General features: G+C 47.0%; 2 protein-coding genes across 2 annotated transcripts in view; one reads left to right on the forward strand and one right to left on the reverse strand.

Annotated features, from left to right (window-relative positions):
* Window positions 1-19485, forward strand: part of DSTN (destrin, actin depolymerizing factor) — a 37094-nt gene extending 17609 nt beyond the window's left edge. Inside the window, exons 2-4 of the mRNA XM_022594271.3 lie at window positions 13393-13700; window positions 16237-16313; window positions 18317-19485. Of these exons, the coding sequence (XP_022449979.1) occupies window positions 13393-13700; window positions 16237-16313; window positions 18317-18426 (495 nt within the window). The 3' untranslated portion in view covers window positions 18427-19485. The remainder of the gene's footprint in view (window positions 1-13392; window positions 13701-16236; window positions 16314-18316) is intronic.
* Window positions 19486-23655: 4170 nt separating this feature from the next.
* Window positions 23656-26772, reverse strand: part of RRBP1 (ribosome binding protein 1) — a 58582-nt gene continuing 55465 nt past the window's right edge. The window contains exons 20-24 of the mRNA XM_022594270.3: window positions 25322-25429; window positions 24677-24760; window positions 24428-24526; window positions 23977-24120; window positions 23656-23776 (exon numbers count right to left, since the gene is read on the reverse strand). Coding sequence (XP_022449978.3) covers window positions 23735-23776; window positions 23977-24120; window positions 24428-24526; window positions 24677-24760; window positions 25322-25429 — 477 coding nt within the window. The 3' untranslated portion in view covers window positions 23656-23734. The remainder of the gene's footprint in view (window positions 23777-23976; window positions 24121-24427; window positions 24527-24676; window positions 24761-25321; window positions 25430-26772) is intronic.

Below are 26772 nucleotides of genomic sequence, written 5' to 3' on the forward strand. Positions count from 1 at the left end.
TAAACAGCTTCGGTTCCGGGTAGATGGGGGATTGTGTGTATGTGTTAGGCAGAGGGCATTGATAAAGATACCAAGACTTGAGGTGATGTCTCATGGTGGTTTTGATTGTTTCCCTGATGATTAGTGATGTTGAGCACCTTTTCACGTACTTCTTGGCCATCTTTATGTCTTTGGAAAAATGTGTATTCAGAGCCTCTGCTCATTTTTTAATTGAATTTTTTTTGTTGTTACTGAGTTGTATGTGAGTGAGTTCTTTACATATTTTGGATATGTACCTTATCAGATACCTGATTTGCAAACTTTTTCTCCCATTCAATAGATTGCCTTTTCATTTTATTGATGGTTTTCTTTGCTGTGCAGAAGTGTTTTCATTTGATATAGTTCCACTTACTGATTTTTGCTTTTGTTGCTTTTGGTTTTTGGAGTCAGATCCAAAAAATCATCACCAAGACCTATGTCGAAGAGCTTACCATCTGTGTTTTCTTTTAGGAGATTTGCAATTTCATATCTTCCATTCAAGTCTTTAATCCATTTTTTGAGTTAATTTCCTTATGCTATAAGATAGTGGTCCAGTCATTCTTCTGTATGTGGCTGTCCACTTTTCCCAAAACCATTTATTAAAAGAGATTGTCCTTTCCCATTGTACAGTTGACCCTTGAATAGCATGGGTTTGAACTGCACAGGTCCACTTAGAGGTGGATTTTTTCAGTAAATATGTGCTGTAGTACTACACGATCCGTGGTTGGTTGAATCCACCAATGCGGAACCATGGACTTGGAGGGCTGACTATAAAATTATATGCAGATTTTCAATTGTGCAGAGGGTCAGTACCCCTAACCCCCAAGGTGTTCAAGGGTCAACTTTTTATTCTTGGCTCCTTTGACATAAATTAATTGACCGTATATGCATTAGAATGTCAATTATAAAAAAGACAGAAATAACAAGTGTTGGTGAGGATGTGAAGAAAAGGGAACCCTTGTGCACTATTGGCGGGAATGTAAATTGGTTCAGCCATTATGGAAATCAGTATGAAGATTCCTCATACTGATTTTTTAATTTAATTAAAAATTAAAGAACTACCATATGATCCATCAGCTCCACTTCTGGGTATTTTTGCAAAGGAATAAAAGATGTATGCAACCCCTTGTTCATTGCAACATTATTTACAATAGCCAAGGCATAGGAGCAACCTAAGTGTTCATTGATGGATAAGTGAATAAAGAAAATGTGCACACATATATAAATACATAAATGGAATATTATTTAGCCATAAAAAAGGAGATTTTGCCACTTGCAACAACATGGATGGAGCTTGAAGGCATTAAGCTAAGTGAAGTAAGTCAAACAGAGGAAGACAAATACCTTATGATCTCAATTATATGTGGAATCTAAAGAAAAAAAACCCAAACTCATAGATAAAGAGAACAAATTGGTGGTTGCCAGAGGCAGGGTGGTGGGCAAAATGGGTGAAGGTGGTCAAAAGGTACAAACTTCTATTATAAAATAAATAAGTTCTGGGGATGTGATGTACAGCATGGTGACTATAATATTGTAATAGTACTTATTGTATATTTGAAAGTTGCTAAAAGAGTAGATCTTAAAAGTTCTCATCACAAGAAGGAAAATTGTAACGACGTGTGGTGATGGATGCTAACTAGACTTATTATGGTGATCATCTCACAGTGTATACAAATACTGAATCATTATGTTGTACACTTGAAACAACAGGTATGTTGTTGTGACCTAACAATGCTGTGTCAGTTATAGCTCAAAAAAAATGTTTCAGTTTCATCATCATCGCAAGTACATTCATGGTTCCATGATGTGATATGCAGTGAGTTGTCCTTATAAAATCAAATGATGTAAAAATTTTCCTTCTTTACAAGTTGTTTTTGTCAATTAGTTATGAGGAATCTAAAAGATAAACATTATAAATATATGCAAACAGTATGTCAGAGGTCTGAAGTTCTGTGTCTTTAGGAAAAAGAAAATAATAGCAGGTCTGATCAGGACCAAAATATTCTGTGGAGATCAATAAAAATTGCTTAGAAGTTTTTCGCTTTGTTTCTTTCAGAAAACCCTAAAGTTTTGAGATGTAGTATTTTCCTTGGTGTAAACTGAAGAATTGTACCATAAAGAATGGGGAAAAAATACAACATTTCATAAAAATTTTAAGGGATAATCATTTTTCAAAACCTTATAAAGTAGGTGATATTTCTTAGGTAGAATAGGGTTGGAGAAAAAATGATACTGTTAGTTCTTGCCCTTAAGGAGCACAGTCTAGAGAATGAGACACCCAATAGAAAGTTCATCACAGTCGTTGATGATTCTGTGATGGAAATAATCATCCTCTGTGCTAGCATATGGTGGTTGAGAGGCCAAGTAAGCATTTCCTTCCCAGAGGGGAGGCCTGAGCTGAGCCCTGAAGGACTTGGCCGGCGGCAGAGGAGGAAGGTGAAGTATCACTAGAGAATGTGGTGTATTCAGGGAATCCCAGAGGTCGTGCATGACTGGAATTACGGGGTGCACGTCAGGGAGAAGTGGGAAAGGAAGCTGGAAAGATAGGGCATAAAATGCTTGGCATGGATTTTATCCTGAAGGAAATTGGGCACTTGAAAGAAAAGAGGAAAGACCTAGGACTTTTTGCCAGTGTGCTTCTATCCCTTGGTTGCTCGGACCCCGTCCCATTTTTCTATCTAGATTTGAGGCGGGTGGGGGGAGAAATGGGGGCTGTTACTTTCTCCGTCAGGTTTATGGAACTCCTTATTGTTCCTGCCCTGCCTTTCTGACTCCCTGCCTCAGCCTCCCAGCAGGTGGGGAACCTGTTACACCTAGTAAGACTGTCTGTAAATAAGATTGCATACAATCTGAGTGAGAGAGATGATGTTTAGCAACTGGGTCTTTATTCTATCTAATCTACTTTGGCTGTTGAGATGATTTTTCTGTAAGTTTTTTTTCTTTTGGTGGCGGTTTTTTTTCTGTGGGTGGTGGTTCCTAGAATTTAGGTTATTGAATGAGTTTTTTTCCTTACTAAGTAAGGTGTAACCATAAAATGGTTTTCGTGGAACTCTAAACATTAACATGCAGCTAGTAGAGAGTTGCTGTTTGGTCTACATAGGCTGTCTCAAGGACATGGTCTGTACTTTGCTATGAGGTGAATGAAGGACTTCTACAAGTGGAAATTGGCTGTAAATTTAACCGTTTAGTCACCCTGGCTTTGGGGGATGAGCTAGTGTATCAGGGCAGAGGGTTAACTTGGAACATTTTCTGGCTCGCTGCTGGCCTGTGTAGTGACTGCTCAAACGACAGAACGGCGCTTCCCTCGGTGGCGCAGCCCCAGGAGGCAGGCAGATGGCGCTGCTGCCAGCTTCGCAGCCCTGCAGAGGCGCCTCTCGGCTAGTGGAGCAGGGGCTTAATTTAGCTCTTTCTTGGCCCCCTCGGCCGGGCACGGTCTAGAAAAGTGTACTGAGCAGCTGTGGACATTCTGGGCCTATCAAGGGATGGAGGATTTGCCGTCAGTGCCTGACTGATCTTTACTTACTGGGCAGGGACAGACTGTAAGGCAGAGCCTGTTAGCTCGCCCCACGGCAGGCCCCAGTTTTCATCCCTGTGAGCTTTGCTTCACACCTGTAGCTGATAGCTGTGCGGAGGATAATGGTAAGAGGTGGTGTGACTCAATCGTGACTGTTAAAGAAGACCGTTCTCATCCTTTGTGTTCTTCATATCTTTGCTGTTCATCCATTTAATAGTCACGGGAAGAAAGGAGAGAGATACATCAAATGTCAGTATGTTTTTTAAATCTGTAGTTGTGGTCGTCAGAGAACAGGTAGAAATTACTGTTTCAAAAATTTTAAGCTGTCTGGTTGTTTTGACTCTTCCAAATTAACACTCAGAATATCCCCGTGCCAAAAAAAGAGTATTTATCCCCCCAAGATTGCTTCCTTACCTCCAGAAATAGCTGGCCATAATTATTACAGTAAACTGGAGTTGAAATCCTTGCCCTTGGGGGCATTATTTTACTGCCTAGTATAGTAACGGTGGTTCCTGAGGACAGGAGGCATCCATAACGCTAAATAGTATAGTGTTTTTCCAAGGTAGAAAACTACGTAATATGTTTTATAGATTTGTCTACTCAATATATACTATTTTGGTACGTATTGAGTTAATTTTATGTGTTATTTTATGTTAAACTATTTAAAATCCTCAGTTGCATTAGCCATATTTCATGTGCTCAGTAGCCATGTGTGGTAGTGGCTGCCATATTGGACAGTGCAGACAGAGAACATTTGTATCATCACAGAAAGTTCTGTTGTTCAGCACAGCTTCAAGGTGGTGCTGGAGGTGGAGTGTCTTAGCATCATTTGCATATGGCCACCTATTTTCCTGTTTTCAGTATGATAACTAAGTCAGAAAGACATACTGTTTACCTCCTCCAGAGAATAACCTCCAGTATTCCAGGGAGTGGGGTGGCGGCAGAGTGGAGTTCAGGAGGGGATCTAGAGACCTAAATGCTTCTCAAACTAATTTCATTCATTCTTATTTGAACTCTCAGTGGCTTTTTGGTAGGGAGATAAATTAAATGTATGTATTCTGCCTCCCATCTTGACACAGGATCTGTGAGGTTCTTAAATCTTACATGTAAAAATGTCCCTGAAGTACTGGTCACTCTCATTTTATTTGTTGTGTGAACATTATTGCTCAGAGGCACCAGTTGTAGTAGCCAAAAGCCTAAATATTCTGTAGTCAGTAATTTTCTGATTCTCTTGGCCCTTGTGCAAGGCATGGTGTAAATAAAGGATAATTGTGAACCCATTTTTAAACTCCCCAACTCCTTTGATTAGCAGTTATGGTGGGTGTTTAAGAGTTGGTAGGTTGAGAAAGGACCTAATTAATGCCATTTTTTTCTGCCAGGTGTTTGTAAATTTGAAACTGTATTTGTCTGCTATGCAGTATTGTACTTTCAAATGTTTCAGACGCTCAGTTTAGAAAAATAATTTTTTAAAAATTAATAATTTTCTGAGGCAAAACAATAGCTTTCATTCCTGTTTTCTCCAATGAGGATTGGGTTAAGTGTAGTTGGCATCAGTTATGGAGCCAGCAGGCATCCTACCTGAGTTTGGTAGTATAGACATAGACCACTGTTTCTGAAGTTTTGTTGAAAGGTAGGCTGCTGTAAGCCATCACATTTCGTTTTTGGCCTGGTTCTGTTGTCTACAATAATTGAATCAGAAAACTTGAGCTTCTTTCAAAGATTACCACCCTTACTCTAGAAGTGGAGAGAGTTGATGTTTTAACTTTAAAATACCCAGTGTTTCATAGTCTTTGTAGCTTTTACTTCCCCCTCTGTTTGTGAGTAGTAACTTTATTTAAAGAAGCGTACACTGGGTGAATGTTGAATATAAAGACAGTGCCTCCGTGTACATTATGCATTTAATCTCTGAATCAGTGTTTTACACAAGCTCTGCCAGAGGAGACTCAGGTTTGAGATCCATTATGCTTCAGGTACAAGTTAAAACTGGTAGTCACGTGAGATAAAATAAGTGAAGAATCATTTAACAGCAACTATTTTAACATGGGGGTGGAGTTCTGAAAGCAACTGTTATTCTCCAGTGGTCACTGGTACAGAACAGAGAGAAACTGAAGTCGTGGATAACATATCTTTTTAAGGTAATCACAAGGCTCTTTGTAATAGCAATCTATTTTTGCTCTCAAGATTTTCTTTCCCAACAGTGCAGCAGATTTTGGTCCTATTTCAAAGTATCCTTTAATGGTCTTTATTGTTAAAACTTTGCAGTTGAATATAAATAACTCTTTAGAAATAAATTTAAAATTGCAACTGAATTTGGTTTTGCTTTAAAAAATAAACTTTGGATTTCTTGACAGCTGAGCAGTTAAAATGTTAATAATTAACATTTTAGAGAAATACTGAAAACTGAGACTTATGGGAGAGGATCTTTTCTATTAGGTAAAAAACACAGTGAACAAATGATTCTGAATATTAGTGTTACAGCTGTTTTTAAGAGATTCATTGAAATGTGATAACAAATCCACAGAATTTAATACTCACAGGAATTCTTAACCATCATGATAGATGAACTGTATTTCAATACAATTGGTTTCTTTTTTAATGCTGTATCTTTTATTTTGATTGAAATACCATGTTGAGAAAGGACCCATAGGCTTTACCAGGAGTCTGTGGCTCAAAAAATGCTTTGACTTTGGGCCTATTAGTTTTAATAATGTACTCTATCACTACTGCTTCATTATAAAAGTTAAACTTGTAGGCAAAGAAGTAAAATAGCAATGAGCTAAGATTTTAATGTTTCTTGAAATTTTAGAGCAACAGTTTTAGTGATTGTCACCTGGAGCTGATTGGAAATGCAGAGTCTCAGACTCTACCCCAGATATCCTGAATCAGAATCTGCAAAACCTGCAATTTAACAGGATCCCCAGGTGATCCTACTGACCTGGTGCATGCCCCTAAGTAAATCAGTTGAAGGAACTCCTTTACTCAGGAGATGTTAAATGACACGCCCGAGGTGACACAGCTGGTTAGTGGGGAAGCTTGGGTGGAGCTGTTGCTCTCATAATTCTGGTGCTTTAATATCAAGTTATCTGCTTTTGGCCTCTAAAAAGTTAATAAACTGTAGTTACTTAAGGAGTAGTTTATCTTTTTTCCATCCCACTAGTCCGTACCCCAGGCTTTCCCGTTCACCCCCCAGAGTCAAAGGTGGAAGAAGAGCCCTGTTGGTGCCCGTGAGCCCATGGAGGGGCAGTGGCAGAGGCGCCGGGCTGGAGGAGTGGTGTCCCCTGCCTTCCCAGTCTGCCCTCGCGGTTTTATTTTAGTCCAGCTTTATAAAAATCATTATCAAGAGTCTAGGCACCAGTTGTTTAATCTTCCATATCAAGTGTATTCCAAGTATATACTAAGTAAATCAAGGTCTAACAAATTCAAGCATATTTTATTCATTACAATTGAACCTAATGTACATGTTGCCTCGTGCATGTTTTAAATTACTTTCAAGGGCAAAAGTTAGTATTACAGTGTTACTAGTCGTAAAGAAATCGGACTTGTTTAACATCGAAGCCCCTAAAGCCACCGCAGTGGGAAGATGAGAGAAAATGAGCATTTGGTGATATCAGTCAGCCTCCTGGTCACTGACCTGAACACTTGATTCTGTCTGCTTCCTTGCTGTCTTCCCTTCCCAGCCAGCGGCTGTGGAGCACAGGGGATGTCCTCACCACCTCCTCCTTGTACTGTGCCTGCCACGCTGGTGGAGGCCTCATGGCCCCGGCCTTGCTGACCGCAGTGGCCTTTAGGTTGTCTCCTTGCCCCAGTCTCCTCCTGTCCTGGCTCTCTCATGCATGGCTTCGTGTATTTTCCAAAAAATACCCAGTGCCTCCAGACTCCTGGGCCTGCCGTTGGTGGCCTCTCCCCCGAACCCAGTCCACATCCTGGTTTCCTCCTCTCATACTGGACGAACCGCGTTCTGTTTGTCAGGAACTGTCTTTTCATCCTTCCGGCCCCCTTATTCTGGAGTGCTTTAAGTCACCTTCCAGACGAAACTCTCCTTGATTTACCCGCGTCCCCTCCCTGCCCCCAGTTTGATCTCTACCTTCTTTAAACGCCCTTCTGTTGGAGTTTATCAAGGAATAATGAATGTTTTACCAAGCACTGAAGCACTATATGTACTCTTTATCTTCTCCACTAATCAGTACACGTCCTGGAGGGTCTGATTTATCCTTGATTTCCTCAAGGGAACACAAAAGTGAACAAGACAGACATGTAGTCTTAAGGAGCTTACTGCCCCTTTGGGGAGACAGTCAAGTAATCTTGAAGGTAGGACATGGAGGCTGTGGTAAGTGCTATGGGCTAGAGGCATACGATCTCATGGAAGCGCGTGATAGTGGTTTGGCCCAAACAACTTGTTTTCCAAGTGAAAATTGATCTGAGGTGTAAAGAGTGAATGAGGCACAGTGAGCAGAGGCCCCGAGCCAGGAGGGAGCCTGAATGCAGACAACTGACAGAAGGCCGGTAGTGAGCTTCCTGAACTTCCGAGCACGGGTGCTGTAAGGTAGGGCTGCAGAGGTGGGCGGCTCACGCCTGCGCAGATCAGTGGAAAGCCGCCACTGAAGTGTTTTACACACGGTGATGGTATTCCTGTTCCAGATCTGTGGCTGCAGTGCACTGGATGAATTGGGGGGAGTGGAGGTGATCACAGGGTGCGTGAGCAGTCTGTTGTGTTTGGGATGACAAATTAAACGCCAAATATCAGTGGCCTAATAATAGAGTAAAGGTTTATCTCTGTCGTGCAGTGCGGTGGGGTTGGGCAGCCCTCTTCTGTCTTGAGGTGTGTCTGCCAGGGTCATCTTTGCAGGGGAAGGCAGAGCTTGAAGATCAGCTTTAAAGGGCCAGGCCTGGCGGTTCTTCCTGTCACGGTGCCCACCTCTCACCGAGCAGGGCTCAGTCTTGTGGCCCCAGCTGAGCTTGCGAGGAAGGCTGGAGAACGTGGTCTTCCTGGGTGCACGCATGTCCTCGTCTCCCTCCCCTGCAGTGACTTGAGAGGTTACTGGCACAGTTACGGTAATAGGCAGTGGTAGCTTGGGCTGGGAGAATGGCAACAGAAATGGGGAGAAATGAATATCTTGGAGAAAAACTTGGAAATTCAAAGGGCTAAGTGAGGTGAGGGTAGAGGATTGTTGAGGATGTCTCTTAGGTTTGGCGCTTATATGAAACTGGGATGCTGGTGTGTACTGGGAAAGGAGACCAACCTGTATCAGATTTTGGACATGCTGAGCATCAGATCCCTTTGAAACATCCAGCTGCAGATGTTAGATAGGCAATTGGGTGTAAAGACTGTGAGTTCAGAAAGGCAGAAATCTGAACAACGTGCGAGTCATTTGGGTTAGGTGATGGAAACCTCGAGCGTGGATACCTCAGGAGAATGCAGAGTCTTTCCTTTCCACCAACACCGCCTCAGCATCCGCTTCCTGCCAGATTGCTCACCCGTTGCCTCTCTGACCTCACTGAACCTGTGGGGTCCTCGGATCCCTTTGCTGGTCCTTAGGGGATTCCCTTTGGAACTCCCCATCATAGCTATTCTAAACCTTTACCCTCCCTCTTCCTATTTTAGAGGAATAAAGGCATAGTCTTTCCTAAGACTGACTCCTGCATCTGTGCCCTGCATCTCATCAGTCTCATTAGGATTCTGACTGTTGTTTGAGTGGTTAAGTATCCTCTGGAGCCAAATCGCCTGAGTTCAAACCTCAGTTCTTCTGTCAGTTTCTGTGTGACCCTGGCCAAGTTACTTAATCTTTCTATGCCTCAATTTCCCCATCTGTAGGATGCAAACAGTAATGGTAGCTAGCTCATAGAATGGTGATTTAGAAGTGTGTGACAATAGAAGTACTCAACATTAGTATTTTTTTCTTTTTCTTTAGGCTTTGGCTTTCTTTCTCTTGTTCCTTCAAGCTCTTAAACTGTTAGTGTGGCCGCATCTCCCCAGTGGAAGACAACTTACATGTATTGGAAGTCAGCGTTCAGTCCTCCCCTTTCCTTCGCCATCAGCCATCCTGTCTGCTGTACCTCAGTTCCCTGTGCATCCCCAGCCCACTGCCCTGGATTCCTGCCCATCCCTCTGTCTCCTGAAATGCTCAGAGGCCCAGTCGTCAAGCCCAGTGGTCCGTTTCCAGTCATTCTCGAACTTTACAGTTTCTGGTATTGCTGACCTCCCTTCTGGAAATATTTTCTCTTGGCTTCCAGGATGGTCTTTTCCCCCTTCTTACTTTTTCTTCTTAGCCTTCTGATAATTTCTTCTTAATTCCATTGACTTGTTTCTCTTTTGCTACTTAATGTTGATATGCCTCCATGGTATTGACTTTGGTCCAAAATACCGATTAAGTGGAGCCTTCCTATTAGATTTGTGCTGTTTCCGGTTACTAACTGGTCATCTCCACCTAGATGTCTTGCACATTCTTCAAGATTAACGTGTTAAACTGTGCCCATCCTCCCCCTTCTGTTTATCCATCAGTCTTTCTAGTCACCAGTCTGGAGAATCCATCCAGGGTCGTCTTTGATGCTCTTCCTTACTGTTTCTCTCAGCTGTATTGGCTCTGCTTTGAAATGTCCTTGGATTTGTTTTTGTTTTCAGCAGCACTGCTGTAGTTCAGAGCTTTCTCTGGATATTGGCAGTTGCCTCAGAAGTAGTCTTCCTGCTTCCAGTGTCTTTGCCAGTTTCTCCTTCACAGTCTTTGGTGTTAGTTTCCTCAAGCATAAATGTCTCTAGTATTCCCCTCATCAGAAACCTCCATATTCCTCATTTCAGATAGAAAAAAGGCAAAATTCTTCCTTACTGAGGCTTTTAAGGTGCCTGTAAGTTACAGCCAGATTTGACAGAGGTTAGTTGCATTGTGATTGCAGGATACACATTTACTTTCTGTTTTCAATTACTGATACATAATTAATTTAATTTCCAAGTCGGAATTGAGTGTTGTTTGAAATACTTCACTTAGATATTGACAGATACATTCAAATATTAATTGGTTGGATTCAAGGCTTCAAATGTTTCCTTCATGCTTTTAAAGATGGATTAGTCAAATGTGATTTACAGATCACCAGTTATGGACTAGAGAGTTAGAGGAATTAGGGTCTGTTTCTAATTCCTTGTTAATTTTTGTCACTTTGAACATTTTATTCATCTCTATTCAAAAAATCAAAATAAAGATTCTTAACTTGCTTTCCATAGATGAACTGTGAAGATCAGAACAATACTACTCCTAAAGCAGTAAAAGAAGGTTTAAGGTAGTATTTTTTAAAAATGGGAAAGCGGCAAGATCGTGTAACTTTGGAGGTAGTTTTCTCGCCTTAATTTTCTATATATTCCTCTTTGTTAGAGTAAAATGTTCATTTAGGATTAGATTAGGTAGGATTGAAGTGGACTATGATTAGATGTAGATTAGATTAGATGGGATTGAGGTGAGCTCTTTTAATCAATGAGATGATTAAGTGGCCCAGTTACCTTAATACTAAGTAACTGCTAGGATCTTTGTGTATTTTAACCCCCAGAATTCTTACATGGATTTTTTTTATTTATTTATTTATTTTTTTTTGCGGTACACAGGCCTCTCACTGTTGTGGCCTCTCCCGTTGCGGAGCACAGGCTCTGGACGCGCAGGCTCAGCGGCCATGGCTCATGGGCCTAGCCGCTCCGCAGCATGTGGGATCTTCCCGGACCGGGGCACGAACCCGCGTCCCCTGCATCGGCAGGCGGACTCCCAACCACTGCGCCGCAAGGGAAGCCCCTTACATGCCTTTTTAAGTAACAACTTTACTGAGATATAATTCATATATCATAAAGTACAGTTCGCTGATTTTCAGTATGTTTCCAGAGTTATGCATCCATCACCACTGTCAAATTCCAGAACATTCCATCACTCCAAAAAGATGCCCGTCCCACTAGTAGTCACTCTGCATTCCCTCTCCCCTTTGCCACTGGAAACCACTAATCTGCTTCCTGTCCATGGATTTGACTGTTTTCAACATTTCAGGGAATAGACTTGTGAGCAATGTGGCCTCGTATGTCTGGGCCTTTACTTAGCGTGGTGCTTTTCAAGGTCCATGTGTCGTGTAGCGGGGATCAGCACCTCATTCTGTCATGGATGAATAATACGCCATTGTATGGATATGCCACGTTTTGTTTATTCATCAGCTGATAAACATTGGATTCCTTCTACTTTTTGGCGGTTAGAAATAATGCTGCTATGAACTTTCACGCACAGGTTTTTGTGTGGACATATGTTTTCATTTCTCCTGTGTCTACGCTGAGGAGTGGTGTTGCTGTGTGTTAACTCCATGTTTAATGTTTTGAGGAGCTGCAAGATGGTTTCCTGAAGCGGCTGCACCACTGTTGTAGTTCTTTCAGCAACATTTAAGGGCCCTAGTTTCTCAACAGCCTCACCAACATTAGTTTCTGTCCACAGCCATCCCGGTGGGTGTGAAGTAGTTTTTCATTGTGGTGTTGATGTGCACTTACCTAATGACTAATGGTGCTGAGCGTTTTTTCCAAGTGCTTCTTGACCGTTTTTTAAAAATCTTCTTTGGATAAATGTCTATTCAAATTGCTTGCCCATTTTTAAATTGGGTTGTCTTTTTTATTGTTGTTATAAGGTTTCTTTATATATTCTGGATACAAGTTTCTTATTGGATATACGATTTGCAAATATTTTTTCCTAGTGTGCAGGTTATTTTTTCATCTCACACGCATTTATATTTAATCAAATGGTGTGATGTTAATTTTGGGTATCATTAACATTTTGGCATTGTTTAGTATTTAAATTCTATTAAGTTTATAATTCTTGCTTTAGAAAAGCTAACATGCAAACCAAAGTAGTTAATGAAGCATAAAAAATTATAAAGTTAATGGAAATGGCACATTCTTTAAAGAAGTTGAAAAGATCAAAAAGTGATTTTAGATCTTTGGTTATCAAGATCTTATGTAACCACTTCTTCATTTTGGAATAGCAAGTATAACATGGTAAAAGGTTATTTTCTGTAGTCAGTATAATCCTAAATTAAGCTATCCTCTTTGTTATAGCAGTAAATATTTATTTATTTTTAATCGAGATATAATCGACATATAACATTATGTAAGCTTAGGGTTTACAAGGTGTTGATTTTTGATTCATTTATATATTGCAATATGATTACCACCGTAGGTTAGCTAACACTTCTATCACATCACATAATTATCATTTCTTTTCTTGTGGTGGGAACGATTAAGATCTAGTCTCCTAGCAATCTCATTTATTCTAATTTTAATTTAAAACTTGGAGATTTTATAAATGAAATTTTACAGGTATGTGACTGATATGTTACTGGATATTAATCATATAATTTTGACATGTTAGTAGAACAAAGATCTTTCAATTCTTTTATTAGTGAAGTATGTACTGTAGGAGTGGAATTTTCCCAACCCAGCCACTCTGACCATCTATTATTCGTTACGAAAAGAATTTCGGGTATTATTAACACCCAAACTGGGGAGATGACTGCCCCAGTCAGGGCTCTGAGCAACCTGTATAAGAAGAAACTAATTCAGCACCCCAGGAAGCACTGTTTGCTAGGTTTCAGGGTTGGAGGAGCTGCTGTAGCTGAATCTTCCCTTACTCCCGCATAAGAGTGATGAATGGCTTAGATATGTAATCTTTTTAAAAGTTTAATGACTGAAATTAGTGTTTGCAGCTCAAATTTTCTAGCCTTCCTATTAGATGGTAAATATACCTAAAAAAATTTAAGTGTATGCCAGTCTATGAACCAAAAGTTACGTAGTGTTTTGTATTTGGCATGATAAAAACTGTAAGCCTCCTTATGATTTTTTCCCCTTCTCATTCTAGGCCTCAGGAGTGCAAGTTGCTGATGAAGTATGTCGCATTTTTTATGACATGAAAGTTCGGAAGTGCTCCACACCAGAAGAAATCAAGAAAAGAAAGAAAGCTGTCATTTTTTGTCTCAGTGCAGACAAAAAGTGCATCATTGTAGAAGAAGGCAAAGAGATCTTGGTTGGAGATATCGGTGTAACCATAACAGATCCTTTCAAGCATTTTGTGGGAATGCTTCCTGAAAAAGATTGTCGCTATGCTTTGTATGATGCAAGCTTCGAAACAAAGGAATCCAGAAAAGAGGAGTTGATGTTTTTTTTGTGGTAAGCATTGTTAGAAATATTGAACCTTTGTAAATCTCAGAGTTAATCTCTTATTGTCAGCTTAGCACCTCACCAGATTCTTCTCCAACACGCCCTGCCAGGAACCAGCCTCCCGCTTCACTTGTGCCTCTGTGGCCTTTGAAGCTGGTGCTGGCGTGGCCTCCAGCTGGGATTTGCTCTGCATTCACACTGTCCAGTAGGGTAGCTACTAGCCTCTTGGGGCTGTTGAAATTAAAGTCTGAAGTTCAGTTTCTCAGTTGAATCACCACATTTCAAATGCTCAGTAGCCACATGTGACTAGTGGCCACCTTTTTAGGTAGCACAGCACCGATACAGAACATTTCCTTCGCTGCAGAAAGCTCTATTTATTGGACAGCGTTGTTGTAAATAGTGAAACTGTGCTATAAAGTGATTTACATGGCCTTAAAAGGCTGTTTAAATTAGTTATTCTGGTCTTTTCAAGTAAGTTCATATTTGAGATTAAGCTTGATTTAAAAGTCACCCTATATTCCTCATTTAATTGTATTGTATGTAGAACATTCCTTGGTATGGAATTCTTACACAGTGAGAATCTTCTCTGGCTTCCAAGGGGAAGGGGGAAGTGGTAACGGCCTCTGATTTGGGGGGTGTGAGTGTCCTCTGGACTCTGGCCTGAGCCCAGCAAGGCAAGGAGGGGCTTAACTCTCAGCTGTGTGCCACCAACAACGTGGGACCATGGGGCTGGGAAGTCAAAAGAGTTCAGGTCTCAGGGAATGTAACCCTAGGCCACGGCTCAGTCCCTTGCAGCCCTGGCTGCACCTGGTGAGGTCAGATGCGCGTATTGGGCGCCCACTGTGGAAGGAGCCTGGCAGCCACAGACACAAGTGCATAAAGATAGTAGTGAGACTTAAAACCGAGCATGTTGAATGAAGGTGCATCCTTTAAACTTTTATTTCTGCTACATGCCAGGCATTGTGTTAGGGCTGGGAAAATAGCTGTGAAAAAACCAGCTAAAGCCCTGGCTCTTCCGGGCTTTACTCTTGAGTGGCAGGTATGGCAGGTAAAGGTTTAAGCTTTTAAACTGGTTAATATTTCCTTCATTTGCACTATTTTTTATCCTGGATTTTTATCCTTTTTTTTTTCCACTATGAAAATGATACATCCTTATTAAAGAACATTTGGAAAATAAAAGTAGAATGAAGAAGAGAAGATTCAGTGTTAGTGCAGTGTTTTATTTTTGCATTATTACTTTTTAAAAGAAAGATAAAACCTTATAGGAGTTTTCCATAACAAGCTCTGTTTAGGGCCCAGGGAACGGCTCTTACTTCAAGTATTTTGAAGATCTGTTTAGAGTAAAATCAGAACAGCTAAAGCTTTTTTTGTCCCTGACCTATTTTGCATAAGAAAAGCACCCACTTAATTTTGTAGCTGGTGCATCTGAGGTCCTTGTTGTGGCTTTGCCTCCCTCCTTGGACCTCAGAGTTGTGAGGAATATGCGCTGAGAGACCGAGAAGCTGCCCTTCGCCTTGTTCCCAAGAATAGACTCAGCCCACTGTGTGGGCGGCAGACTAGGTGAGGGCCCCACCGGGCCACGGTGTTCATGACTGTGGAACGTCCTGGAAATATGGCAGCTAAATGGAATCGTGGTGGTGTGGAGTGCAGGCAGGCCTGAGGTTTGGTGTATAGTGAGAGATGATGCATTCGTAGATGTGCAGTTTGAGTAGATGAGATGTTTCTGTGCATTGTTAGTATTTCTCTTACTTTCAACATTGCAGGTAAAGAACATGGTAAAGCTTATGCTGTGCTTCCAGTATTCGTTCAAGAGGGGGAGGCACTAAAAATTTTGTAAATATAAGATAATAGTTATATTAACAATTAAGACATAATGATTGCTGAATTGCCATTAAGCTTAGAAAAAGAAATCCTTGTGACGTGTTTTATTATGTTAAACTGAGATGGACAACGAGTGCCTGAGGTCAGAACTTGCTGCTGGAACAGATGTGAATGAGGGGACCGGGTGGGCAGGGGCAGTAAGGGGACTTGGACTTATATACATTCTTTTCCAGAAAACAACCTGAAGCAAAAATTGCTAGCATCTCTTAATTCTGGGTGGCAGATACTTGACTTACAGATTATTCTCTGTACTTTTCTGTATTTTGAAACTTTTCCACCAGAAAGTATTAAAAACCTCATACAAAGATGGTGGTTATTAGCCTGAACTCAAGCCTTTACTGATACAAGTGAAAAACAATTATTTGCAAGAAAACAGTTGGGTCATACAGTGAATTATCCAATGTTGTTTCTTTTATTCTAGCGCCATTAACTGATTTCTAATCATTGGTCCTCAACTTTTTTCCCACCTTGGTCAACCTGAGTTATTCTGTATACGCTCAGCTACCACGGTCCGAGGAGCGGAATTGGAAAATTTGTGTAGTTAGAGAAGCTCTCCCAGTAGATCCTGAGGCCCCTCCCTGCCCACTGCTGCAGGTGTTTAACAAGATGGAAATTGAACTTTCTCTAAACCATTGTTTTTCTTCTTTGGCGCTTCTGTATCCAGGGCTCCAGAACTAGCACCTCTGAAAAGTAAAATGATCTATGCGAGCTCCAAGGATGCAATCAAAAAGAAATTTCAAGGTAAGGTCTAGTTGACTTCCAGGTATTGGGCGGTGTCGTGAGCCCTGGCACGGGGACCACCTTTTCTAAGAAGCACCTTACTCTCTTTGGAGGGCCCTGGCCACAGAGAAGGGCATCACTGCTTGTTTAGAGGAAAGCCCTGGAGGCTGACCCGGCTCTCTGCACGTCTCTGCCTTGTGCAGGCCACCCTGGGCCGAAAGGCCTGTGTTCGATGTTCTGTTCCCTCGACACTGTGTGTGTACTCCTGTTCAGTCTGGCGTGAAACTAGTTTGAGATGCTGTCAAGTTTCTCACGTAGCAGGCGGGGACTAACTGGTCATACTAAGTAATAAATTTGCTTTTGCCTCTGAATGTAGTTGACAGAACAAAGTTGCACAAAGGAAATGTTCATAAATGGGAAGGGCTGCTCTTGTCGCTGGCTTTTCTTTGGAATGGTATGATTTTACGTTATAGACTCATCTGTGTCCAAAGGAGAGTGGCCTCAGTCCTTGGGCTGGCCAGTTATATTTGACTTGCCGCTGGGTGATTGGGATCCTGATGAGATGGCCTGGACGCACTTACTGTCTCCAGCCAGGAGGAGATGTTGGTATGATGGACAGAGCATGGGGCAAGTGCCCTTAGCCCGCTGAGGGCTAAGCTTGTCGTCTGAGTGCTGTGTGACCTCCACGGGCCGGGTTCTCCCAGCTGTGAACGGGAGGTGCGCAGTAGAAGAGGTGGCCCCCTACCTTCCTGCTGTGGCCGCTCCAGACAGCTGGGAGAGCCGTGGTCACAAGGGCTTGGCCTAGGGTCATTTTCATTTTGCTTGTTTTACTGTGACTGATTTTTATATTCTTGTAGTAGATCGGGTTTGCCCTAGCGTGTTTTACTTGGGAAAACAAAGTTCTCGCTTCCTTTCCTGCATCGTGCAGTCCTTGTCAGGCTCCTCATGTGCTTGGTTTGGTGTCGGGCTGCCCCCTAGAAGTGTGTGCACTGGCCGGGGAACTGGTGTTTTGACGTGACCCCTTAGCTTCAGCACTGGCACAGGGCACCCCAGAGGGCATCGGAGTGGATTCCTCCTCGCTCTGCGGTGCGTTCCAGTAAAGGAGCTGCTCCGTGGACTTGATCTGCTGACGTGAAAGACCATCTCCCTCGTGCCTTTTTTCCTGGTGAAACCTTCGCTGGCTTTCTCCAGTCAGTCCTGAGTGGTCCAAAAGCTGACCTGCTGTGCTTTCAGCAGCTTAAGAAATGGTCTTAAAATTATGGAAAATCAGAAAATGCAGCTGTTTAATACAGAGAAGCTACTGTAGATGATTCCATAATTGAGCTCCTTTTGTGCAGTGTGGTGTTGTAATTTTGATGAGAAGGCGATCAGTAAAACATTTTACATAGTCTTAATTGTGATAGATTTCTTAGATGTATTGTGTGGTGCCACTGGAGACCTGTTTTCTGGAGCAGAAGTGATCCCATTTGTAAGTGCTCTTATTCCTCAGTTCAGTTGACTAAATCAACTGTACGATCAAAACATCAAATTCATATGTTTATGTATATTTCAAAAACCAAGAAAAACTATTCCTAGACCTGCTTTTTAACTTGTTGAAATACAGCGCATCTGTAGAAAAGCGTACGTGAATTACGGTTGTTTCCTGGTTTAATGACCAGCGCCCTGAAGCCTTCCCGGTGCCCCTCCTCACACCACTGCCCCTACTTCTTCCCCCCAGGGACACCAGTCCCCTGGCTCCTAACAGCATAAGGTAGCTCTGGCTGATTTTGTGTTATACGAGTGGAACCGTCTAGAACATACGCTATTAAGTCTGGCTTCTTTTCGTCAGCATTAGTCTGTGAGAGTCATTCGTGATGATGCATGTGGTTACAGATTACTCGTCACTGTGTGGTATTCCATGGTTTGTATATGCCACGGCTTTCCCACCCACGTTTGAACTGGTCTTTTAAAACAGTTTGATATCTTAGAGAAATACGTAAGCTACTGCCATAATTCTAAATGGAATTGTTGTTTTTCCTCCCTAGGCATAAAACATGAATGTCAAGCAAATGGGCCAGAAGACCTCAATCGGGCTTGTATTGCTGAAAAGCTAGGTGGATCCTTAATTGTAGCTTTTGAAGGATGCCCTGTGTAGACCATCACTCGGTGCCACAAACTGAAAGCTTCCGTGTTTAATGTTATCCTTTTGCTATGTAAGTAAAGCTGATACGTTTAGGCCAGGGACTCGCTGAGGGGAGCTGTCTTGTCATTTGCTAGGGTAAACTATTCCATGCACATGTGCAAATGGCCCTAAATAAATCTAAACTCTAAAGTTGTATTGGTGTGAAATTAAATTCTTATTGGCCAAATGCCTGTTTTGATTAGTTGACTTGTAAAGGTTTTTGTTAAGCTCATGATTTCTAATAGTGCAGTTCACAAAACAGTCCAAGGCCCCATGAAGAGAATTACTGCGTCTTCATTAACCTCAGTAGTTACTTTGTTTCTTTTGCTTAGAGAATTGGTCATAATCTGGTTATAATTTTGGCCCAAATTCTTTTTTCTCTGTTGAGCTAAACTGAGTAATGGAAAATAATTCTCACAACATGTAACAGCACTAATGTACTTACTAACTACGTAAGATTCTACCAGACGTGTGGTGGAGACTGCTTAGAACCAGCGCCGATCTTGCACAGCACTACTTTATACACGTAGTTGGCACACAGGAAGCAGCTCCTGCACCTGCAGCTGCTCGCTGGTCTAGTTGGGAGGCTGTTCTGAGAGTGACCTTGCATCTTGGAAATCTGGAGAATGTGCACTGTCTTGTAACAGCGAATTATAATGCAAATTTGGGCTCCAGTGTAATCCGCTTTGTTGATGAAAATGGTGAGGTGGTGTATTGACAGACTGGGATACCGGGATGTCTTTAATTGTGTCTCCTTCAGAGCTGTGTTGCTTCTGGTACAATAGGGTTTGGAAGAACATTATGTTTACTCCGGGGCCTGGGCAAGCTTCTTAGTTTCCTAGAGTAGTTTGCCGACTGTCCGAAGCGGGGAGCGGGTGTGACGGCCGACAGCCACGGGAAGCCACGCTGAGGACACCTGGAAGTGACTGCCTTTCACGTCACAGGCGTAACACTGAACAACACAGAGATGCACAAACAGTGGAATTTAGAAGTAGCAGTACTGGCTTTATGTAATAAAGGAAGCATTTTTAATTTCTCTCTCGTGTAATTATTCATGGCTGAATTGGGGATAAAGGATTTTGCCTTCCATGTGTGGGGTTAGGTGTGGAGGTTTGGGTATTTCGGACAATTAGCGTTAAGGCCACAGCCCCCTCTTCCTCTGATTGAATGAAAAAGTTGGTATAAAAGTTGGGAGTCTCTCTCTTATTCCAAATGTTTATCCAAATGCCAGGATTTTGTCTCCTCTCTGATTCATTTGGGAGCCAAAAAAGGATACGCTTTGATCAAAGTACTTCTTTCAAAATTATCTAGAAAATAGTGCTGGCTACTGGTTTACCGATAGGCTGCTTGTCGTTCTTTCATCCTGAATTTGTTTTGTCTTCTGCAAAGCAGTGCTTTTAGTGAGTGTACGTTAACAGGCCTCCGGGAAGCGCTGCGGGCCCAAGGCTGCCCTTTTCAAGAATCAGCTTTGTAGGTAGAGCCAGGAGTCTAGAAGGAGAAGGTCTTTTCTGTGGCTTCACCTTGTGACGTGTGGCCCCACCTGTATGAGTACCACCACTCCTCCGTGCAGGTATGTCGGGGCGGGGGTGCTGCCGTGGGGAGGCTTTCGAGCACAGGGATGTGATGTGATGTAAATGGCTCCCAGCGGTCCACTTGACTCCAGAAATTGGGAAATGCTAATAGTCACTTATATCTCTGCCTAGGGGAGCTTTTGGATTCCTGAGGTTGGGGCCCAAGAATCCTGCTAACCAGCATTCCGGGTAATTCTGCTGCAAAATTAGAGTTTTGAGACCTCAGCTGACATTGGTGAGGAATAAAACCACAGGTATTCTCTGCTTTCAACACATGTACACTTTTATAAGTGTTAACACGTTGCAGAAGTGTGTGTGGAAAGCTGACTTAGAGTTCATTTAATCATTACTCTTTTGTCCCGAGGAAGAAGCAGATAAAGCCACTGCTAACAGAAGTTCAGAGCTTGACTGTGAAGTTTGTTACTCAGAGAATATTAATCTCTAAGAAAACAGTGTACACAGTGACTCAATAACATTAGGCTTAGTCGAGTGGTTTCCTTTTTTTTAGAACTCCTCAGAGTGCTGGCTGGTCCACACACACAAGTGCAGCTTCTGTTTCTTCACCAGTTCGTGCCCTTTGGACTATCAGAGCCTGGATATGCCCAAGGGCAGACTCATCACTTTGTCATGACCTGGGGCACTTCTGAACCGTGCAGTCAGTCTTTAGACCAAGTTCCAGCCGGGCTGCAGCTGGAAGAAGGGTCACTGCATGGTTGGCTGGAGGGGCAGCAGGAGGGGACTTACTGAGCCTGCAGCCAGTGCCTCAGTAGCCAGTCCAGAGAGGTAAAGTAACTTGTCTAAGGTCACACAGCTCATGGGCGGCACAGCTGGACAGCTCAGGTCTCGTTTTCCGGTCCTAAGCTATTCCCATCACGCATCTGGAGTTCTGAGATTTTGTTCTATTTGGGGCGGGAAGGAAAACAACACTCTTCTTTTGGGTTTTGAGTCCTGTTGGCCCCAAACCTGCAGGAAGCTCAAAGAGAAGGCGTTTGTGGAGTGTCTGGTGGCTTCTAGGATCTTGTGTCTTTGCTGCCTGCAGGCCAGGCATCCCGGTGTTTGTGCATTTTATTGACTGTCACGCGGAGGTGACTGGAGGAAGCTAGTCCAGAAAGCTGCCACCAGCGTGACGGGGCTTCCGGGTCTGGAGGGGATGTTGATGGGCCTCGTGACTCTGAGCTTCAGGTCAACCCGGGAGCCTCTGCAGGGGGACTTTGGACCAGATGCTGTCAGAGTCCCCAGCTCTCCTGTCGGGGCCTGAGACATGGGCTGGGTCTGTGAGGGCAGCTGCCTGCCCCCCTCCCCAGCCCGAGGGTGGGACCTGGCCCAGGGACAGCGAGGCCCGTGGGCTCCCCCTGCCGGCCAGCCGGGAGCCGCTGCTGCTGGGCCTCAGGGCGGGGTGGGGGGGGTGGGAGGGAGAGGGGCTCACCCTGCCCTGGGCCGCCTGGTCCCCACAGGTGGATGCTGGGCCCCACCAGGCGGTCTGAGGACGGAGCCCAAAGGCAGCAGCTCGGCACCCCCAGGGTCTCCTGTGCCTTCTTTCCTGGAAGTGACCCATTCCTGTGCCTTCAGGGGGCATCTGCCTAGTGTCAGGGTCCTCAGTCCTGAAGCTGGTGTGGTGAGGGAGGGGAGCTTAGTGGAAACGCAGGCTCCTGGGCCCACGGTGGCCACTCGGATGCCAGAGACCTGGTTTGGGGCACGAGGCCGGCCTGTTTCCCACCAGAGAACGGCCCCAAACCCCTACCCTTGCGTGAAGGTCCCTGTGTGCCAGAGGGTGAGTTGTGAGCCGGGTGTGGGCTCCAGGCTCACAAACCTCCCCAGGCCTCCTGACCTTGGCTGGTGTTAGAGGCGGGCCTGAAGCCTGCCCAGCCTTTCACCAGGTGAGCCACTCTCACTTCTGCAGGGTTCTTTGCAGGGTGGGGGAGCTTCCTCTCCCACAGGCACTGGAAGATGTCACGTGAGAACTGAGCCTGCGGGCAGGCCCGTGGCGGCTCGGGTCTCATCCGTCACTTCCGCTCGGGCTCCTGGCCGGAACCTGTGTCCTGCGGCCCGCGGGCTCCCTTTCCAGTTGAGCCCCCTGCAGAGTTCCAGGCGGGTATGACTGTCCCCCTCGGTGGCTCCCAGTGCCCTCCTGTCTAGACCCCTTGACTTCACGGCTACACAGGGCCCTCCCGGACACTCACTCTGTGTGCACCACTGTCCCCTTGGCCTTGACCCCTCCTCCTCTGACAGCGCCTCTGTGCTGAACTCCAGCTTCCGCTCACATCTCTGGGGAACCATCCCAGAATTTCCAGCACCCTGATCCCAACAGAGTTGCAACATACAAGTGCCACACAGCAGGGCCAGGTGGCCCGCGTACCAAGTGCCCCTGAAAGCCAGGCCCAGGTCTTGGTTGTGCAGACTGAAATCAGCACTGCCCGGCCTCTGGCAGTGGCTTGCATGGGGCCTTGGGCAGCACCCTGGTCTTTCCCTCCCCAAGGTCCCGAGGCTGCTGTGACAACCACCCCAGAGAGGAGTCAACCCCCCGCCCCCCACTGCGATGAATGGGATGCAGAGCTTCTCAAGCAGGTGGTGAGACCCCAGTACTCAGCTGCTCTCCCTGGGAGCACCACCCTCCCTTCTATCTGGCTGTACCTGCAGTCTACGTTCAGCCTATCAGACCCCTCTCCCAGGATTATGTCCTGGAATTGAGCTGAACGTACCAGCGAGACCGCCCCCCCGCCCCCCGCCAGGGTTGCTCTGATTCACCTTCTGTTCCTAGGTTGGTGCAACTGCTCCTGTCACCCTGCCTCTAAATCCATTTTTTTTTGCTTGAGCTCCAGGTTCCTTACAAAGCCCCTGACATACCTCCTGACCACAGATTCTGTGGGCCCCTCAGAACACAGTGGGTCCAAGGATCACCGCAAGTTCAGCTGCCTGCTCCCCCCCCCCCCACCCCCGCCGCCCTGGGCCAGCCCTCCTGCGGCGTGGATGTTTGCCCAGGTCCATGTTCATTCCTGGAACTCACTTCACATGACAGCCTAGGCTGCCTACAGCCCTGCTAGGGAACCGCCTCAGTTCCTCAGGGTGGAGCCCACAGGGCATCTGGCCACCAGGTGTCACAGGCCCTGCTCCCTCATCCTGCCCGGTGGGCGCTAGGGCCCGGGTGGGGAAAGCGCGGGGGAACCAGAAATCACACTCATTCTCTCCCAAAGTGCCGGGCGACACGCGGGTTTTAATGGCATCAACACCCAGGAGGTCACACGTCAGTTGTGGTGGCAACTGTTTCCAGGGGTGAGAACTGCTGCCTCGCTGGCTGTGACCCTACAGTCTGCGCTGCAGCCTTCAGGACTCACCACCCGGACTGCCCATCGCCCGACCGCCAACCCCACAAAAGACACAACAATTGCACTGATTGGTTGACATACACACCCCAAGGTCCCGGCCCCCTAGCACACACCCGGGTCTGTCACACAGCTGCTGAGGGCTTTGGCGTCTGCTGGCAGGTGGTCCAGGGTCGGTCCTAGGGAATAGTGTTTATCGAATGTGACAAAGATTCTTTTACAAACTGGGGTCTGGAAGAGCTACTTCTGGTGCTAAGAGACTCTCGTCTCTATGGCTTCTCAGAGCTACCCAAGTTGGGCCCAGATAACGCTGTGTTGGTTTGTTTATTGGTCAGGAATGTGTAAGGCATTTTGGTAAGTTGAACAGTGACTTCTTTTTCCGCAGGAAGCTCAGACAGATGTTCCCTCCTTCGAGCTGCTGCTGCCGGCCTCCTGTGAACAGAGGGCGGGGGAGGGGCAGGCTGGGCCTCGGGGCCTCGTCCCTACACCACCCTACCTACCACCTTCCACCTTGAGAGGCCCCTGGGGCTGGAGGAGGCACCCGAGGGCTTGGCGGGGCGGAGGACAGCTTTCAGGCATCCCGGGGTGCCCAGCCCTGCCCAACCCCCGAGGGGATGGCCGGCGGCACTCACTGGTCTGTCCAGCTGCTCCTGCAGCTTCTTCACCGTGTCTTTCTCCTTTGCCAGCTGCTCCTGGGTCGTCTTCAAAAGCTCCTGTAGTTTGGTGGCAGCGCGTCCCAGATCACTGGTTAATTTCTTCTCCTTTTCTAGTCTCTCCTGTGGGTCAAAGGGTTGAAGGGGATCAGCCTTCACGTGACGCACAGCAGGAAGGCCACCTGGCTGCGCACGTGGGGCCAAGGGTGTGAGGACGCGGCCTGCGGGTCACAGGGCTGTGCTTCAGGGTCGGGCACTGGCTGCTGAGCACCTGCCCTGTGGCCAGGGTGATGGAGGAGCTCAGCTTCAGTTCTACTCGATTTAAATCGTCACACTGGAGACTTAGGGATCCCCCCGGCCTCGCCAACCTCAAAATTAGGCTGGACGCTGCCCGAGGAGCCTCCGGGGGTGACAACGGGGAACCTTGTACCTTGAGCCGCGTGGCCTCCTCCGCCTCTGAGGACCCGAGGGCGCTGCTGCAGCGGAGCTTCTCCAACTCCCCCTGCAGACGACTCGACACGAGCTGAGCCTGGATGGAGCGGGGCAGCGGGTCAGGCCCCATGTGGACAGGAGGCGGGTGACAATGGCGCAGCGACACCCCCTGGGGTGGGACGCGGCTCAACCCCCTAGACCCGCCGCCCTGACCCAGAGAAGCCCCGACGGCACGGGGCAGCCTGACCTCCTCGAACTCGGCTGTGAGCTTCTGCCGCTGCGTCTGCTCGTCCTCCAGGATGGCTTCCGTCCGCTCCAGCTGCAACTTCAGCTGCATGCAAACACCGCAGACATGCTCGGAGCCTGGGGCAGACCCTCCTGGGCACCCAGGGCTCCTCTGGGCAGCCTGAGACCTGCGGCCACATCTTCTGGCTGTACCCAGGGCCCCCTCGACCCTGCCCTGCCTGGGACAAGCGAGCGGGGAGACTTTGTGCCTGAAGCCCCCCTGGGGGAGGCAGGGCCCCGACCCCTGGGAACGGAAGCTGGTATGGCTGAGAAGAGACGCAGATGCAGCCCCTCTGCTGAGACCCCAGGACAGAGGAGCCTAGGCACCGCACGAGCCCTGGCGGCCTTCCCACCCCGGCGAGGCTCTGGGCGGCTGCCGCCCAGATCAGGGGTCTGGATGGCAAGGGCTCCACCAGTGATGCCCCAGCCCCCCTCCCCCCTCCCACTCTGGCGTCCTGAGGAGTCGGGCATCTGGGCAGTGGGGCCGGGAGCTGCGAGTGGCCGGAGTTTAGCCGGAGCAGAGGCTGCCGTCCCTGCCCTCCAGCTGGGTGGAAGGGCCCACACGGCGGTCAGTGACGGCACCTGGGGACGGGCTCACCACCCTAACCTTGATGGGGTCCTGCTCTGCTGAGGGGGCCTCTGGGGGGGCAGCCGGGGACCCGGCTACGTCACCATCCTCTACGTGGCTCTTCATCTCACTCAACTGCTGCCTGACCTGGAACAGGGAGGGTGGGTTTGTGCCTGGCGTAGCTGGACGCACGCCGCAGGACGGCAGATGCTCTCAGCAGCCAAAGCCCACGGCGGCCCTGCTCTGACAACTGTGGCCTGTGTTGGCTCCCATGCAGGTTCCCTGGGGCAGGAGAGCCAGCGCCACGAGCCCTCACCCGAGCCAAACTGTGGCCGAGGGGCCCGCAAGGGGCCCGGGCTGACCCCACATGCATGCTCCGTGGCAAGGCCAGCAGTGCAGAGACCCCCACGCCGGTGGGGGAGCCAGGACCCAGGAGCCAGGTGACCCCCGAAGGATGTGGTATGCGTGGGGCTACGGAATCTGAAGAACGGCAGGCGGCCGGTGGGCTCGGCGCAGACACTGCCGCCTGCCTCCCGCTACCCTCCTGGGTGCGGTCCCCCGTCAGGGCCTTTTGTGGGGTCCCCGACGAGCTCACACTCTTACCTCATAAGGTCCCCTCACCCCTGAGCTCCACTGCCGGGGGGCCTAAGCCCCAGACCTCTGAACCTCAAGTCTGAAGGGGCAGCAGTGTCACCCACAAAGCTCGGGTGAAGGTTCCCAGCGGGGATCTGAGGGGGACCCTGACAGAGCTGCCCCATGAGGGGCGCCCCAAGTGTGTGGGGCCTGACCCTCCAAGTCCTTTCCTCCTGCCAACAGCCCCAAAAGTCAACACCAGACCGCAGAGGCCAGTGACGAGGAGAAACTCGGGGCGTGTCCTCTGCATGTGACCCAGGCCTGGCTTGGACATGGCTTTGGAGAGTGGCCCTCAGACTCGGCACCTGCCCTCGGGGGCGATGGTCCCCGGTCAGGCCCGAACGACCAGAGGGGGCACCCGGGGAGCCAGAGCGTGCACCCAGCGAGGGGGCTGCTCGGTGAATGCTGCTTTGGGAACGCCAGCCCCCCGGACCAGACCTGGGGTCTCCTCGCAGAAAGCCAGACATGTACGTTTTTCACACATACACACAGCACCCCGCGCCCGCTCCCCCCACCCCCCCCACGCCGATGGCTCAGTGTTAACAGCCAACTCATGATTTAATGAAAGACCGTGCAGATCACACGGACTGTGTCTGGCCTCACGGGCTGGTACTGGAACCAGTGGGCCACCCCCCCCCCACCCCACTACAAGGCCAGGCTGACCTGGCCAAGGAGCGTGGACCAGAGTCACACATCAAGGCTGAAAACCGGAAGAACCAGAGGCCCCCACGTGGCTGGGAGCTCTGCGCAGCTGTGGACAGGTCACCTGGTACCGCCCAGCATGGAGCAGGCCGCCCTGCACACTGCAGATCTGACTGACCTGACCTGAGCCACCGCTGGGTGAGGAAGGACCCTAG

Source organism: Delphinapterus leucas, chromosome 15, assembly GCF_059928025.1.
Source record: "Delphinapterus leucas isolate spDelLeu-1000000601 "Yukka" chromosome 15, BTC_Dleu_Yukka2, whole genome shotgun sequence".
In the NCBI taxonomy this organism is placed as follows: domain Eukaryota; kingdom Metazoa; phylum Chordata; class Mammalia; order Artiodactyla; family Monodontidae; genus Delphinapterus; species Delphinapterus leucas.